At 39.1% G+C, this 14,131-nt stretch overlaps 1 protein-coding gene across 14 annotated transcripts in view; it reads left to right on the forward strand.

The window, feature by feature from the left end:
- Window positions 1-14,131, forward strand: part of TENM2 (teneurin transmembrane protein 2) — a 590,108-nt gene that overhangs the window by 494,654 nt on the left and 81,323 nt on the right. For all 14 annotated transcript variants that reach the window (XM_082378741.1, XM_082378737.1, XM_082378738.1 and 11 more), the window contains 2 exons: window positions 2,188-2,449; window positions 3,212-3,479. In XM_082378741.1, coding sequence (XP_082234867.1) covers window positions 2,188-2,449; window positions 3,212-3,479 — 530 coding nt within the window. The remainder of the gene's footprint in view (window positions 1-2,187; window positions 2,450-3,211; window positions 3,480-14,131) is intronic.

The raw sequence follows: 14,131 nt of genomic DNA on the forward strand, positions 1-14,131 counted from the left end.
GCCGAGCTGCCTCGGTGCTTGTTCATTCTTAGAAGACAGTGTTCTTGCCCTGTAAGTCCTGTGACGACACCAGAGGACAATTCTGAGTCCTTGGTCTGATGTTTCTCCCCACCTTATGCTGCCCCATCCCTCTCAGCTGCTTCCTGACTAATTATCGCCTAAATCCACTTCCCAGCTCATCTATCCAACCTCATGGATCGGTGATTCTTCAGCTTGTCCAGGTAGCAAAGCCCTGGAAGTCACAGGATGTGTTTGGAAATGCTCCGAGGAATCCCACAATCTGTTGCGTACTGGTGTGTGCCACAGATATGGGTGGTTTGATGCTATCATCCCAACGAGGAACAATTTCACTTCAAAACATTTGACTCTCCTGTACCCTATACAAAACCATCCCCGGGCGTCCCTGGTGGTGCAGTGGTTAAGAATCTGCCAGCCAATGCAGGGGACACGGGTTTGAGCCCTGGCCTGGGAATATCCCACATGCTTCAGAGCAACTAAGCCCGTGAGCCACAATTACTGATCCTGCGCTCTAGAGCCCGCAAGCCACAACTACTGAAGCCCGCGCGCCTAGAGCCCGTGCTCCGCAACAAGAGAAACCACCGCAATGAGAAGCCCGCACACTGCAACCAAGAGTAGCCCCCGCTCGCCACAACTAGAGAAAGCCCGTGTGCAGCAACAAAGACACAATGCAGCCAAAAATAAATAAACTTTTTTAAAAAAGCATCCCCAGCAGCATGCCTGTCCCAGAATAAAATATAAACAAATTAATAGAATAAACTCTTCCACCATGATATTTACCTTAATAGTCATGTGTTCCATGTTCACTCATTTTATGTCTATTGAAAAACACTAAAAGTGTTACCAAAATTCAGTGAAGCCAGTGAGTCCGTATATTTTCATTGAGTTTCTACTGTGATCTAGGAACTCTGCTAGTTGCTGGGGATTCTGAAGTGTATACAAGGGAGTACCACTGCCCTCAAAGAGTTGAGATCCCGGTGGAGGAGTAAAGCACAAAATTGAGAGACTTCTCTCCATTAACGTTCTTTTCCATTAATTGGGGAAGAACTACCTTTATTTTACTTTACTAGTAATACACTTCCATCCAGCTCTGGAGGAAAACAGGAATATAGTTTAAGAACGATTGTCAAAAATATCAGAAATAGTAAGAACCATTTCATCCAAATGCCAAATAAATTTGTGTTTTGGAAAAAAATATCAGAAACAAGGCAAAATGGATGAAGGGGGTTAAAAAGTCCACACTTCTAGTGATAAATAAGTCCTGGGATGTATGTATAACATGGTGACTACAGTTACTAATACCATATTGTATATTTGAAGGTTGCTGAGGCAGATCTTAAAAGTTTTTAGCACAAGAAAAAAAAATTGTAACTAGGTGTGGTGATGAATGGATTTATGGTGGTGATCATTTCACAATATATACAAATATCGAATTATGTTGTACACCTGAAACTAATATAATGTCATATGTCAATTGTATCTCAAAAAAAGTTAAGGTTCTGTGAAACCAAAAAAAAAAAAAAAAAAATCAGAAACAGTACAGGTTGATGAAAAGAAAGCCTTCATGAGCCCCTCCCTGTGTCCTAGAATCGAATCATTGTAACTCCACGATGTAGTGAAGACTCCTATTAGCCTAGGGCGATGCTAAATGCTTTACACGGGGGCGGGGGGAGGAGGGGGACACACATTTTCTGTAAATGGCCAGATAGTATCTATTTTAGGCTTTGATGCCATACGGTTCCTGTTAAAACTACCAGGCTCTTCCACTGTAGGTCAGAAACAGCTGGAGAGGATAAGCCAATCAATGGGCGTGGCTGGGATTCCAATAAAACTTTTTACCGAAACTGGTTGTGGGCCGGCTTTAGCTCATGGGCGGAGTCGGCTGACCCCTACTTTGAATTCATCACAGTATTTCCTCCTCTCAGCCACACCGTGACATCGGTATAATTATTCCCATTTCACAGATGAAAAAACGGGGGCTGAGAGAGGGTTAGCAACTTGCCCACAGTCACACAACTAGTAAGTGGTAGAGTTTGGGTTCCCACAAAGCCCATGTTCTTCTCCTGCCTGCTCTGCCCCTCCCACTGCCTTCAGCCTGGAGGTCAGAGCACCTACCTGGTCTGCAGGTGAGTTCACCCCTCTCAGTGAGCTCACTTACCCCCTCTCCAGGTTTGACCTGATCGCCAATGGCGGCGCCTCCTTGACCCTGCACTTTGAGCGAGCCCCGTTCATGAGCCAAGAGCGTACCGTGTGGCTGCCGTGGAATAGCTTTTATGCCATGGACACTCTGGTGATGAAGACAGAGGAGAACTCCATCCCCAGCTGTGACCTCAGTGGCTTTGTCCGGCCGGATCCAATCATCATCTCCTCCCCTCTGTCCACCTTCTTCAGCGCTGCCCCTGGGCAGAATCCCATCGTGCCTGAGACCCAGGTAGGAGCACCGGGTACCAGGGTGGGACTCTCAATACTGCCCTGACCCAAACTGGCTGGCTGACTTCCGCCCACCATCTCTCTCTGCCTGGATAAGCCAGAAACTAATATTAAGGGGGAGGGACAAAAAGCAAGAACGCAGTAGAATTTGTAGTCACTGGAGAGAAAACTGAATCTCTCCTGGACATTCCAGGTGTTTCCAGACTTTGGCAGTCACTGGAGCTTTGAATAGAATAAAAACAATACACATATGTGCAACCCACCTGCAAATTGCTTTTCATTCCTGTTAGTCACAGAGATACATGATAAGAGGCGCTTTAATGATCTACATCGGTGTTACGACAGAGGGCATATTACATTATTGCCTCCCTGTTGCTTTATAGCAATTGTCGATGGAAGTTGCAGGTTCATATAATTACAGCCTCTTGTGGCCTCCTTGCATGCAACTAGCAATAAAGCCTGCTGTTCTTATTTACATCTTTTGCCAACAGCGTGGTTTTAAAAAGAAACACAACAGTGACCAAGAATAATTATTAATCCAAAAATCATAACCTCAGCCACTTTGCTCCGTAGTGCAGGATAAAGTTTCGGTTGTTGGGGGTTTTTTTTCTCTCTTCTCGGCCATGGAAAGTGGTTCTTGCACTCCCCCGTAAGGCGTGATGCTTTGGTGAGGGTGGTAGCAGACAGGTAGCCTTGGGTTCTAAGCAGCCCAGCTGCCGTGGTGCCTTTGATGCAGTGTATCTACCTTGCGTTTCCTCTCCAGGTCCTTCATGAAGAAATTGAGCTCCCTGGTTCCAACGTGAAACTTCGCTACCTGAGCTCCAGGACCGCAGGCTACAAGTCGCTGCTGAAGATCACCATGACCCAGTCCACGGTGCCCCTGAACCTCATCAAGGTTCATCTGATGGTAGCTGTAGAGGGGCACCTCTTCCAGAAGTCATTCCAGGCCTCTCCCAACCTGGCCTACACCTTCATCTGGGACAAGACAGATGCCTATGGCCAAAGGGTCTACGGACTCTCTGACGCTGTTGGTATGTTTCAGTTTCAACCCATTATTGATTCTTGGATTTCGGCATGCATTAAATCAACCTGTATTTATTGAGTTCCTAGTACGTGCCAAGAACTATTCTAGTAGCTAGGGAGGCAGTGGTCCATAAGCAGACAAGCGTCCTCTTCCGTGGACTTCCTATTCTACTGGGGGATCGAAATAATAAACACAGCCTGGACAAGAAAATATCAAGCAGCGTTAGGTGCTAATATGAAAATAAAAATGTGTTGTATACTGAGGAAGAGGGGCAACGGTGGGTGGGCCTTCAGGGAAGGTTCCTCAGCAGGTGATGTTTAAACAGAGACTTGAATGAAAAGGAGCCGTGTGAAAATCAGGAAAAGAGCATTCTTTTCCTGGCAGAAAAAGAGAAGAGCGAGGTGTTTTTGAAGGACAAAGATAGGCCAGTGTGGCTGGAATGTAGTGCACAGGGGGACTATTTGAGATGGGGAGAGAGGTGGGCAGGGGCTCGATCATGTTCCAGAGAGAACACTCTCAGGTGGCACAGAACCAGAGAACCAGAAGACGGAGCTAGAGGGGGGCTGAAAGCCACGTGCTGTGCTTCAGGCTTTGCCTCTGAGGGAATCACGTGATTTCCCACTTGGGAAAGACCACCATAAGAGAAGGGTCGTATCGTTATCGGTCTTTGAAGAGTTGTGAGCTGTGGATTCATATCAATCTACCCAGTATATTTTCTTACTTGTAAAAAGCTGTCTGGGATTAATTAAAATCCAGAATCCTGTATTTTCTTCACCAGTAGGCTTGTGGTTTTCAAGAACTGCAGTCAGTTACCAAAATAAGAAACCAGCAAACTCAGAAATTTTCACTGTAATTGGCAGCCAGTGTTTATCAGACACTCCCTTGCTGCAGAGCATTGTGCTAAATCCTTTGTCTTGGGTGACCTCTCAATAACCCTATCAAGTAGACCCTCTCATAATCCCCATTGTGCAGATGGGACAAGAGGGAGAGGGTAAGCAAGTTGCCTAAAGTCACAGCCCTAGCAGGCTACACATGCTCAGAATATGGCCCTTGTGGTCTGCTTCGTCAATGGGTGGAGTTAATAACTTAAAGACAGTAGTAAGTTATTGGAGTAACGAGTGCATTTAAATATAAACAGTGGCTAATTTAATAAATATTATGTCAGGCTTTAGCCAATATCAAAATGATAGCCAACATCAAAAAGAAGACTGAATATCATAATGCACCGCATGTACTCCAGCTCCTACCATTATCAACACATCTTGTTTCTTCCTTACCTTCATCCACTCCTCCGCCTCCCATATTTTTCTGAAGCAAGTCCCAAACATCAAATCATTTCATCTGTAGTATATCAGAGTGTATCTCTAAAAAACACTTTAAAAGCCTAACAACAATATCACAACAAAGAAACACAATAAGTTCTTAATGTCGAATAGCCAGTCATTGTTCAATATTTCAATTGCCTTATGAGTATCATAAAATAAAGTAGTACTTTATTTGTTTGAATCAGAATCCAAATAAGATCTACCTTTTGCAACAAATTTTTTGTTATTATATAGGTTTCAGGTTTACAGCATTATAATTCGACATCTGTATACACTACAAAGTAACCACCACCACAACTGTAGTTAGTACCCATCACCATACAGCTGAGCCCCTTCACCCATTTTGCCCACCCTCCAAACCCCTTCCCCTCTGGTAACCACTAATCTAATCTCTATATCTCTGAGTTTGTTTTTGTTTTATTTTGTTTGTTCATTTGTTTTGTTTTTTTAGATTCCACATATGAGTGAAATCATTCAGGATCTGTCTTTCTCCTTCTGACTTATTTCACTTAGCATAATACCTTCAAGGCCCATCCACATTGTCACACTGGCAGGCTTTCATTCTTTTTATGGCTGAGTAGTATTCGATTGTCTATATATACCGCAATTTCTTTATTCATTCATCCATCAGTGGACAGTTAGGTTGTTTCCATATCTTAGCTATTGTACATAATACTGCAGTGAACATAGAGGTGTATATATTTTTTGAATTAATGTTTTGGTGTCCTCTGGATATATACCAAGAAGGGAATAGCTGGGTTCTCTTAAATTTTTTTAATCTGTGGTTTTCCCTTTCATGGCTAGCTCATTTTTCCCAGCTTTACTGAGAAATAATTGACATACATCACTGTATAAATTTATGACCTACAGCATGATAGTTGATTTACTTATATTGTGAAATGATTAGCACAATAGATTCAGCTAGCATTCTTCTTCTCATAAAGATACAATAAAAAAGAAGAGAAGAAAGGAAAATTGTGATGAGAACTCATAGGATTTAGTCTTTCAACAACTTTCCTGTATATCATACAGCAGTATTAACTATAGTCATCATGTTGTACATTACATCCCTAGTACTTATTTATCTTGTATCTGGAAGTTTGTACTTTTCCACCACCTTCATCCAATTTCCCTGTTCCCCACTCTCTGCCTCTGGTAAACCTCAAGTTTGATATGTTTTTCTATGAGTTTGTTTTGGTTTTAGTTCCACATATAAGTGAGATCATACAGTGTTTGGCTTTCTCTGTCTGACTTATTTCACTTAGCATAATGCCTTCAAGTTCCATCATGTTGTTGCAAATGGTAGGATTTCCCATTTTTTATGGCTCAGTAATATTTCATTGTGTGTGTGTGTGTGTATATATATATATATATATATACACATATATATATGCACACACACATATGTATATATGTATGTGTGTGTATATATGTATATAATATATATGTATACATATACATATATATATATATATATATATACACACACACACACACATATACATACTACAGTTTCTTTATTCATTCATCCATCAGTGGACACTTACATTGTTCCCATATCTTGATTATGCTGCTATGAACATGGGAGTGCAAATATCTCTTTGACATAGTGTTTCCATTTCTTCAGATATATTCCCAGAAGTAGAATTGCTGGATCATATGGTACTTTAATTTTTAATTTTTCAGGAACCTCCATACTGTTTCCAGTCCCACCAACGTTGCACAACGGTCCCCTTTTCTCCACATCCTCACCAGCATTTGTTATCCCTTGTCTTTTTGGTGGCCATTCTAATAGGCATGAGGTGTTTTCTCATTGTGCTTTTCGTTTGCATTTCCCTAATGACCAGTGATGTTCAGCATTTTTTCATGTATCTGTTAGCGTTTTGTGTATCTTCTTTGGAGAAATGTCTATTCAGGTCCTTTGCCCATTTTTTAATTGGATTATTTGGGTTTTTTTGCTATTGAGTTGTATAAGTTCTTTATGTGTTTTGGATATTAACTCCTTATCAGATCTACGATTTGCAAATATTTTTCCCATTATATAGGTTGTTTTTTCACTTTTATGGTTTCTTGTGCAGAAGCTTTTTAGTTTGATGTAGTCCCACTTGCTTATTTTCGATTTTGTTACTTGTGCTTTAGGTATCATAGCCAAAAAAATCATTACCAAGACCCATGTCAAGGAGCTTTATTCCTGTTTCCTTATAGTTTCAGGTCTTACATTTAAGTATTTAATCCATTTTGGGTTAATTTTTGTAAGTGGTATAGATATGGGTCCAGTTTCATTCTAGTACATGAGAATATGCAATTATCCTGGCACCATTTATTGAAAAGACTGTCTTCTTCCATTGAGTATTCTTGGCTGCTTTGTCAAATATTAGTTGACCATATATGCATGGGTTTATTTCTGGGCTGTCAGTTCTATTCCAATTGTCTCTTTGTCCGTTTCTATGCCAGTACCATACAGTTTTGATGACTATGGCTTTATAATATAGCCTGAAATCAGGAAGTATGAGGCATCCTGCTTTTTTCTGCTTTCTCAGTATTTCTTTGGCTACTCGGAGTCTTTTGTGGTTCCATATAACTTTTAGGAGTGTTTTTTTCTACTTCTGTAAAAAAATGCTATTGGAATCTTAATAGGAATTACATTGAATCTATAAATGGCTTTTGGTAGTATTGACATTTTAACACTCTTAATTCTTCCAGTCCATGAACACAAGATACCTTCCATTTATTTGTGTTTTCTTTGATTTCTTTCAATGTCTTGTAGTTTTCAGAGTAGAGATCTTTCACCTCCTTGATTAAATGTATTCCTAAGTATTTTTTGATGCTATTATACATGGAATTTATTTATTTTATTTCTTATTCAGAAAATTCATTGTTGGTGTATAGAAATGCTACTGGTTTTTGTATGTTAATTTTGTATCCTGTGACTTTACTGAATTTACTGATTAAGTCTTAACATTTTTTTTTTTGAGTCTTTAGGATTTTCTATATATAAAATCATGCCGCTGGCAAATAGGGACAATTTTACTGCTTCCTTTCTAGTTCTGATACATCTTATTTATTTTTCTTCCTGATTACTCCAGTTAGGACTTCTAATACTATGTTGACTAGGAGTGGTGAGAATGGGCACTCCTGTCTTGTTCCTGATCTTAGAGGAAAAGCTTTCAACAGTTTTCCATTGAGTATGATGTTAGCTGCGGGCTTGTCATATATGGCCTTTATTTTGTTGAGTTGGGTTTTTTCTATGCCTATATTGTTCAGAGTTTTTATCATGAATGGATGTTGAGTATTGTCAAATGCTTTTTCTGCACCTCTTGAAATAATCGTATGATTTTTTCTTTTATCCTGTTAATTGGATTATCACATTGATTAATTTGCATATGTTGAAACATCCTTGCATCCCAGAGATAAATCCCACTGGATCATGGTGTATGATCATTTTAATGTGATGCTGAATTTGATTTGCTAGTATTTTATTGAGAATTTTTGCATCTGTACTTATCAGGGATACTGACCTGTAGTTTCCTTTTCTGATAGTGTCCTTTTCTGGTTTTGGTATCAGGGTAATGCTGGCCTTGAAAATGAGGTTGGGAAAGTGTTCCCTCCTCTTTGATTTTTTGGAAGAGTTTGAGAAGGATTGGTGTTGATTCTTCTTAAAATGTTTGGGAAAATTCACCAGTGAAGCCATCTGGTCCTAAGCTTTTCTTCATTGGGAGATTTTTGATTACTGATTCAATCTCTTTACTAGCAATTGGTCGTTCAGATTTTCTATTTCTTCCAGACCAGCAATTGGTCGTTCAGATTTTCTATTTCTTCCAGACCAGCAATTGGTCATTCAGATTTTCTATTTCTTCCTGATGCAGTCTTGGTAAGTTGTATGTCTTTAAGAATTTTTCCATTTCTTCTAGGTTGTTCAGTTTGTTGGTGTATAGTTATTCAGAGGAGCCTCTTATGATCCTTTGTATTTCTGTAGTATAAATTATTAAATAATGTGTCCTTATTCATTCATAATTTTGTTTATTTGGGTCTTCTCTTTTTTCCCTAGGTAGTCTAATTAAGGGTTTGTCAATTTTGTTTATCTTTTTAAAGAACCAACTCTTTGTTTGGTTAACCTTTTCTACTGTTTTTCTCTTTTCTATTTTATTCATTTATGCTCCAATATTTATTATTTCCTTTATTCTGCTAACTTCGGGCTCAGTTTGTTCTTCTTTTTCTAGTTCCTTAAGGCACAAAATTAGATTGTTTATTTGGGATCTTCCTTAATGTAGGTGCTTATTGCTATGAACTTCCCTCTTAGAACTGGCTTTTTTTTTTTTTTTTTTTTAATTTATTTATGGCTGAGTTGGGTCTTCGTTTCTGTGCGAGGGCTTTCTCTAGTTGTGGCAAGCGGGGGCCACTCTTCATCGCGGTGCGTGGGCCTCTCACTATCGCGGCCTCTCTTGTTGCGGAGCACAGGCTCCAGACGCGCAGGCTCAGTAATTGTGGCTCACAGGCCTAGTTGCTCCGCGGCATGTGGGATCTTCCCAGACCAGGGCTCGAACCCGTGTCCCCTGCACTGGCAGGCAGACTCTCAACCACTGTGCCATCAGGGAAGCCCCAGAACTGGCTTTTAATGCATCCCAGAAGTTCTGGTATTTGTGTTTCCATTTTAATTTGTCTCTTTTTATTTCCCCTTTAGTTTCTTCCTTAATCTATTGGTTATTCAGGAGAGTGTTTTTTAATTTCCATATATTTTTTAATTTTCCAGTTTTCCTCTTGTTATTGAGTTCTAGTTTCATGGCATTGTGGTCAGAGAAGATATTTGGTATGATTTTAATCTTCCTGAATTTGCTAAGACTTGTTTTGTGGCCTAACATATGGTCTATCCTAGAAAATGTTCCACATACACTTCTGCCATTGTTGGATAGAATGTTCTATGTATGTTTGTTAGGTCCATTTGGCCTATAGTGTTGTTCAAATCCTCTATTTCCTTTATGACTTTCTGTCTGGATGATCTGTCCATTTTTGAGAGTGGGATATTCAAGTCCCCAGCTTTATCCTATTATGGTTTATTTCTCCTTTTAGCTCTGCTAGTTTGTGCTTTATATATCTATGTGCTCCACTGTTGGGTGCATAAATATTTATAACTGTTATATCTTCTTGATGTATCTACCACTTTACCATTATATAATGGCCTTCTTTGTCTCTTTTTAACACTCTTAGTTTGAAGTCTATTTTGTGTGATATAAATATAGCTACCCCTGCTTTTTGGGGGGGATGGGATTACCATTTGCTTGAAAGTTTGAAACGCCTTTTTCCATACCTTCATTCTCAGTCCATATGGGTCCTTATGGCTATAGTGAGTCTCTTATAGGCATCATAACATTGGCTCTTGTTGGTTTTATTCGTTCAGCCATTTCATGTCTTTTGATTGGCGAATTTAATCTGTTTACATTTAAACTAATTAATGATAGGGACTTAGTATTGTCATTTTATTCTTTGTTTTCTGGCCCTTTTGTGATCCATTGTTCCTTCTTTCTTTTTTTGCTGTCTTTGGTATTAGTTACTTTGACTTTCTCTCATGTTCCTTTGTGTAATTACTATAGATTTTTACCTGTACTTACTATGAATCCAGATGAGATCCACCTTGTGCAACTGGTTGATTTCTCTTCAATTATTTTAATCTATGGTTTCTCCTTCCATTTCAACCTCTTTTTTTAGGTTTTATGATTTATTTGTTGAAGAAACTGTATTGTTTGCCTGTAGCATTTCCCATAGTCTGGTTTGTTTTCTGATTGCACACCTGTGGCTGTTTAACATATTCCTCTGTCCTATATCTCCTATAAATTGATAGTTGGACCTTGAGGCTTTCTAGGTTCAAGTTTGATATTTTATCTATACCAACTTTTTTGAGGTGTAACTGACATATAATGTATACAACATAATGATTTGATATTTGTATATATTGCAAAATGATGACTACAGTAGATCTAGTTAACATCTGTCACCATACATAGTTACAAAATTTTTTTCTGGTGATGAGAACTTTTAAGATCTACTCTCTTAGCAACTTTCAAATGTACAGTATGGCATTACTAATTATAGTTACCATGTTGTATATCACATCCCTGTGACTCATTTTTTTTAATTGTTTTTTTTTTTAATTTTTATTTATTTATGGCTGTGTTGGGTCTTCGCTTTTCTGTGCGAGGGCTTTCTCTAGTTGCGGCGAGCGGGGGCCACTCTTCATCGCGGTTCGCGGGCCTCTCACTATTGCGGCCTCTCTCGTTGCGGAGCACAGGCTCCAGACGCGCAGGCTCAGTAGTTGTGGCTCACGGGCCTAGTTGCTCCGCGGCATGTGGGATCCTCCTGGACCAGGACTCGAACCCGTGTCCCCTGCATTGGCAGGCAGATTCTCAACCACTGCGCCACCAGGGAAGCCCTCATTTATTTTTTAACTGAAAGTTTGTATCTTTTGACTTTCTTCACCTGTTTGGTCCACCCAGCCCCTTCCTCTGGCAACCACCAATCTGTTCCCTGTACATGAGCTTGGCTTTTTGTCTTTTGGATTGTTTGTTTTTATTTTTTTTTATTCTGCTTATGATCATCTTTGTTTCATAAACACTTTAAAAACATTACTTAGATTTCATCAAAAAATTTTATTTATTTATTTTTGGCTGTGTTGGGTCTTCGTTGGTGCATGCAAGCTTTCTCTAGTTGTGGTGAGCGGGGGCTACTCTTCATTGCAGTGCACAGGCTTCTCACTGTGGCGGCTTCTTTGTTGTGGAGCACAGGCTCTAGGCGCGCAGGCTTCAGTAGCTGTGGCTCGCAGGCTCTAGAGCACAGGCTCAGTAGTTGTGGTGCATGGGCTTAGTTGCTCTGTGGCATGTGGGATCTTCCCGGACCAGGGCTCGAACCCATGTCCCCTGAATTGGCAGGCAGATTCTTAACCACTGTGTCACCAGGGAAGTCCCCAAAATTTACTGTTTCTCACAATAAAACATTGAGGTATTTAGAGCAAATGATATTCCTATTTACACAAATTTTTAGATCCACATATAGGTGAGATTATACAGTATTTGTCTTTCTTTATCTGACTTATTTCACTTAACATAATGCCCTCAAAGTCTATTCATGTTGTCACAAATGGCAAGATTTCATTCTTTTTTATGGCTGAATAATATTTCATTGATTGTATATCACATCATTTTTATCCATTCATCTGTCGATGGACACCTTGGTTGTTTCTATATCTTAGCTATTGTAAGTAATGCTGCAACGAGTATAGGGGTGCATATATCTTTTCACTGTTGATGTTTTTGTTTCCTCCAGATAGATACCAAGAAGTGGAATTGCTGGATCCTATGGTAGTTTTATTTTTAAGTTTTTGAGAAACCTCCATACTGTTTTCCATAATGGCTGCACCAGTTTACATTCCCACCAACAGCGCACAAGCATTCCTTTCCTCCACATCCTCTTTTTGATGATAGCCATTCTGACAGGTGTGAGGTGATATCTCATCGTAGGTTTGATTTGCATTTCCCTGAAGATTAGTGATGCTGAGCATCTTTTCACATACCATTGGCCTTGTGTATGTCTTCCTTGGATAGATGTCTATTCAGTTCCTTTGCCCATTTTTTAATTGGGTTCTTTGGTTTTTGGCTGTCCAGTGGTATAAGTTCTTTATATACTTTGGACATTAGCCCCTTATCAGATATATGATTTGCAAATATTTTCTCTCATTCAGTAGGTTTCTTTATCATTTTATGGATGGTTTCCTTTGCTGTGCAGAAGCTTTTTAGTTTGATGTAGTCCCACTTGTTCCTTTTTGCTTTAGTTTCCTTTCCTTTGGGTGTCAAATTTAAAAAATCATTGCAATGACTGATGTTAAGGAGCTTATTGCCTGTGTTTTCTTCTAGGAGTTCTATGGTTTTAGGTCTTACATTCAAGCTTTTAATCCATTTGAGTTCATTTTTGTGAGTGGCATAGAGTGATACAATTTCTTTTTCTTTTCCTTTTCTTTTCTTTTCTTTTTTTCACATGTGGTTGTCCAGCTTTCCCAACCCATTTATTGAAGAGAGTGTCCTTTGCCCATTGTATATTCTTGGCTCCTTTGTCATAAATTAATAGACTATGTATGCTTGGGTTTATTTCTGGACTCCCTAATCTATTCCATTGATCTTTGTGTCTGTTTTCCTGCCAGCACCATACTGTTTTGGTTACTATAGCTGTGCAATATAGTTTGAAATCTGAGCATGTGATGCTTCCAGCTTTGTTCTTCTTCTCAAGATAGCTTTGACAGTTCAGGGTTTTGTGGTTCCATACAGATTTTAGGAGTGTTTTTTCTATATCTGTGAAAAAATAGCATTGGAATTTTGATAGGGATTACATTGAATCTGTACTTTGCTTTGGGTAGTATGGACATTTTAACAATATTAATTCTTCTAATCCATGAGCATGGAGTATCTTTCCATTTATTTGTGTCTTCTCCAGTTTCTTTCATCACTTTCTTGTCATTTTCAGTGTACAGGCCTTTCACCTCCTTGGTTAAATTTATTCCTAAGTATTTTATTCTTTGATTTTTTTTTTTTAAGCAAGACAGCTTGATAGATGGTCTGTCTTCTTCTGTCTGGAGGTGACTAATGTCAGCTTGTCTATTCTTTTGTGATTTCAGCAGCATTGATGCTCATTGCCTAGATTCATTAGGTCATTAGGAATTGCAAAATGATATTTTAATTCTGTCATTGCTTCTTTATTACTTACTAGCTAGAATACTTTTATATAGAGATACTTTCTCATTAACTACTTGGTTATTTGAGGTACAGTTCAAATAAGAAAGAAAGGATAAATGCTTGATTCTTTCCCTTTATTTACCAGTTTTCAACATAATAAGTTGGCTCTCTCATATCCTCTATTGGTGGCAAATCAGTGTTTTTAAATACCATTATGAACTCACAGGATGAAATACCTCTAATATATCCATTGAAGTTATTATCTTTCCTAATAGTCAAATTGTCTCATCTTTGGTCAGTGGAAGCTTCTTCAAGCTGATTCCCAAATTCTTTTGACTTGGCCCTAGTAGATTTTATTTCCTTCCTTGCTATCTGGTGTGATAAAATCGCCTGGTCTCCTATTGTTCATTTCTTGCTCCAGCCGTTTCTTCAAGGAGCCCTGATTCCTTGTAATGAGAAATAATATTTCAAGGCCACAAACCAGGCACTAGCACTTCTCTTTGCTACTGAGTTGGTCATTGTTTCTTGGAATTTTCAGAGGACAAGCCAGTACATACATGGTTTTTTTTAAAAGATACAATGTATCTTTCCTTCATTTCAACACTCCTATATCTCAGGAT

This window comes from Balaenoptera borealis, assembly GCF_965194805.1.
Source record: "Balaenoptera borealis genome assembly, chromosome: 2".
Taxonomy (NCBI): domain Eukaryota; kingdom Metazoa; phylum Chordata; class Mammalia; order Artiodactyla; family Balaenopteridae; genus Balaenoptera; species Balaenoptera borealis.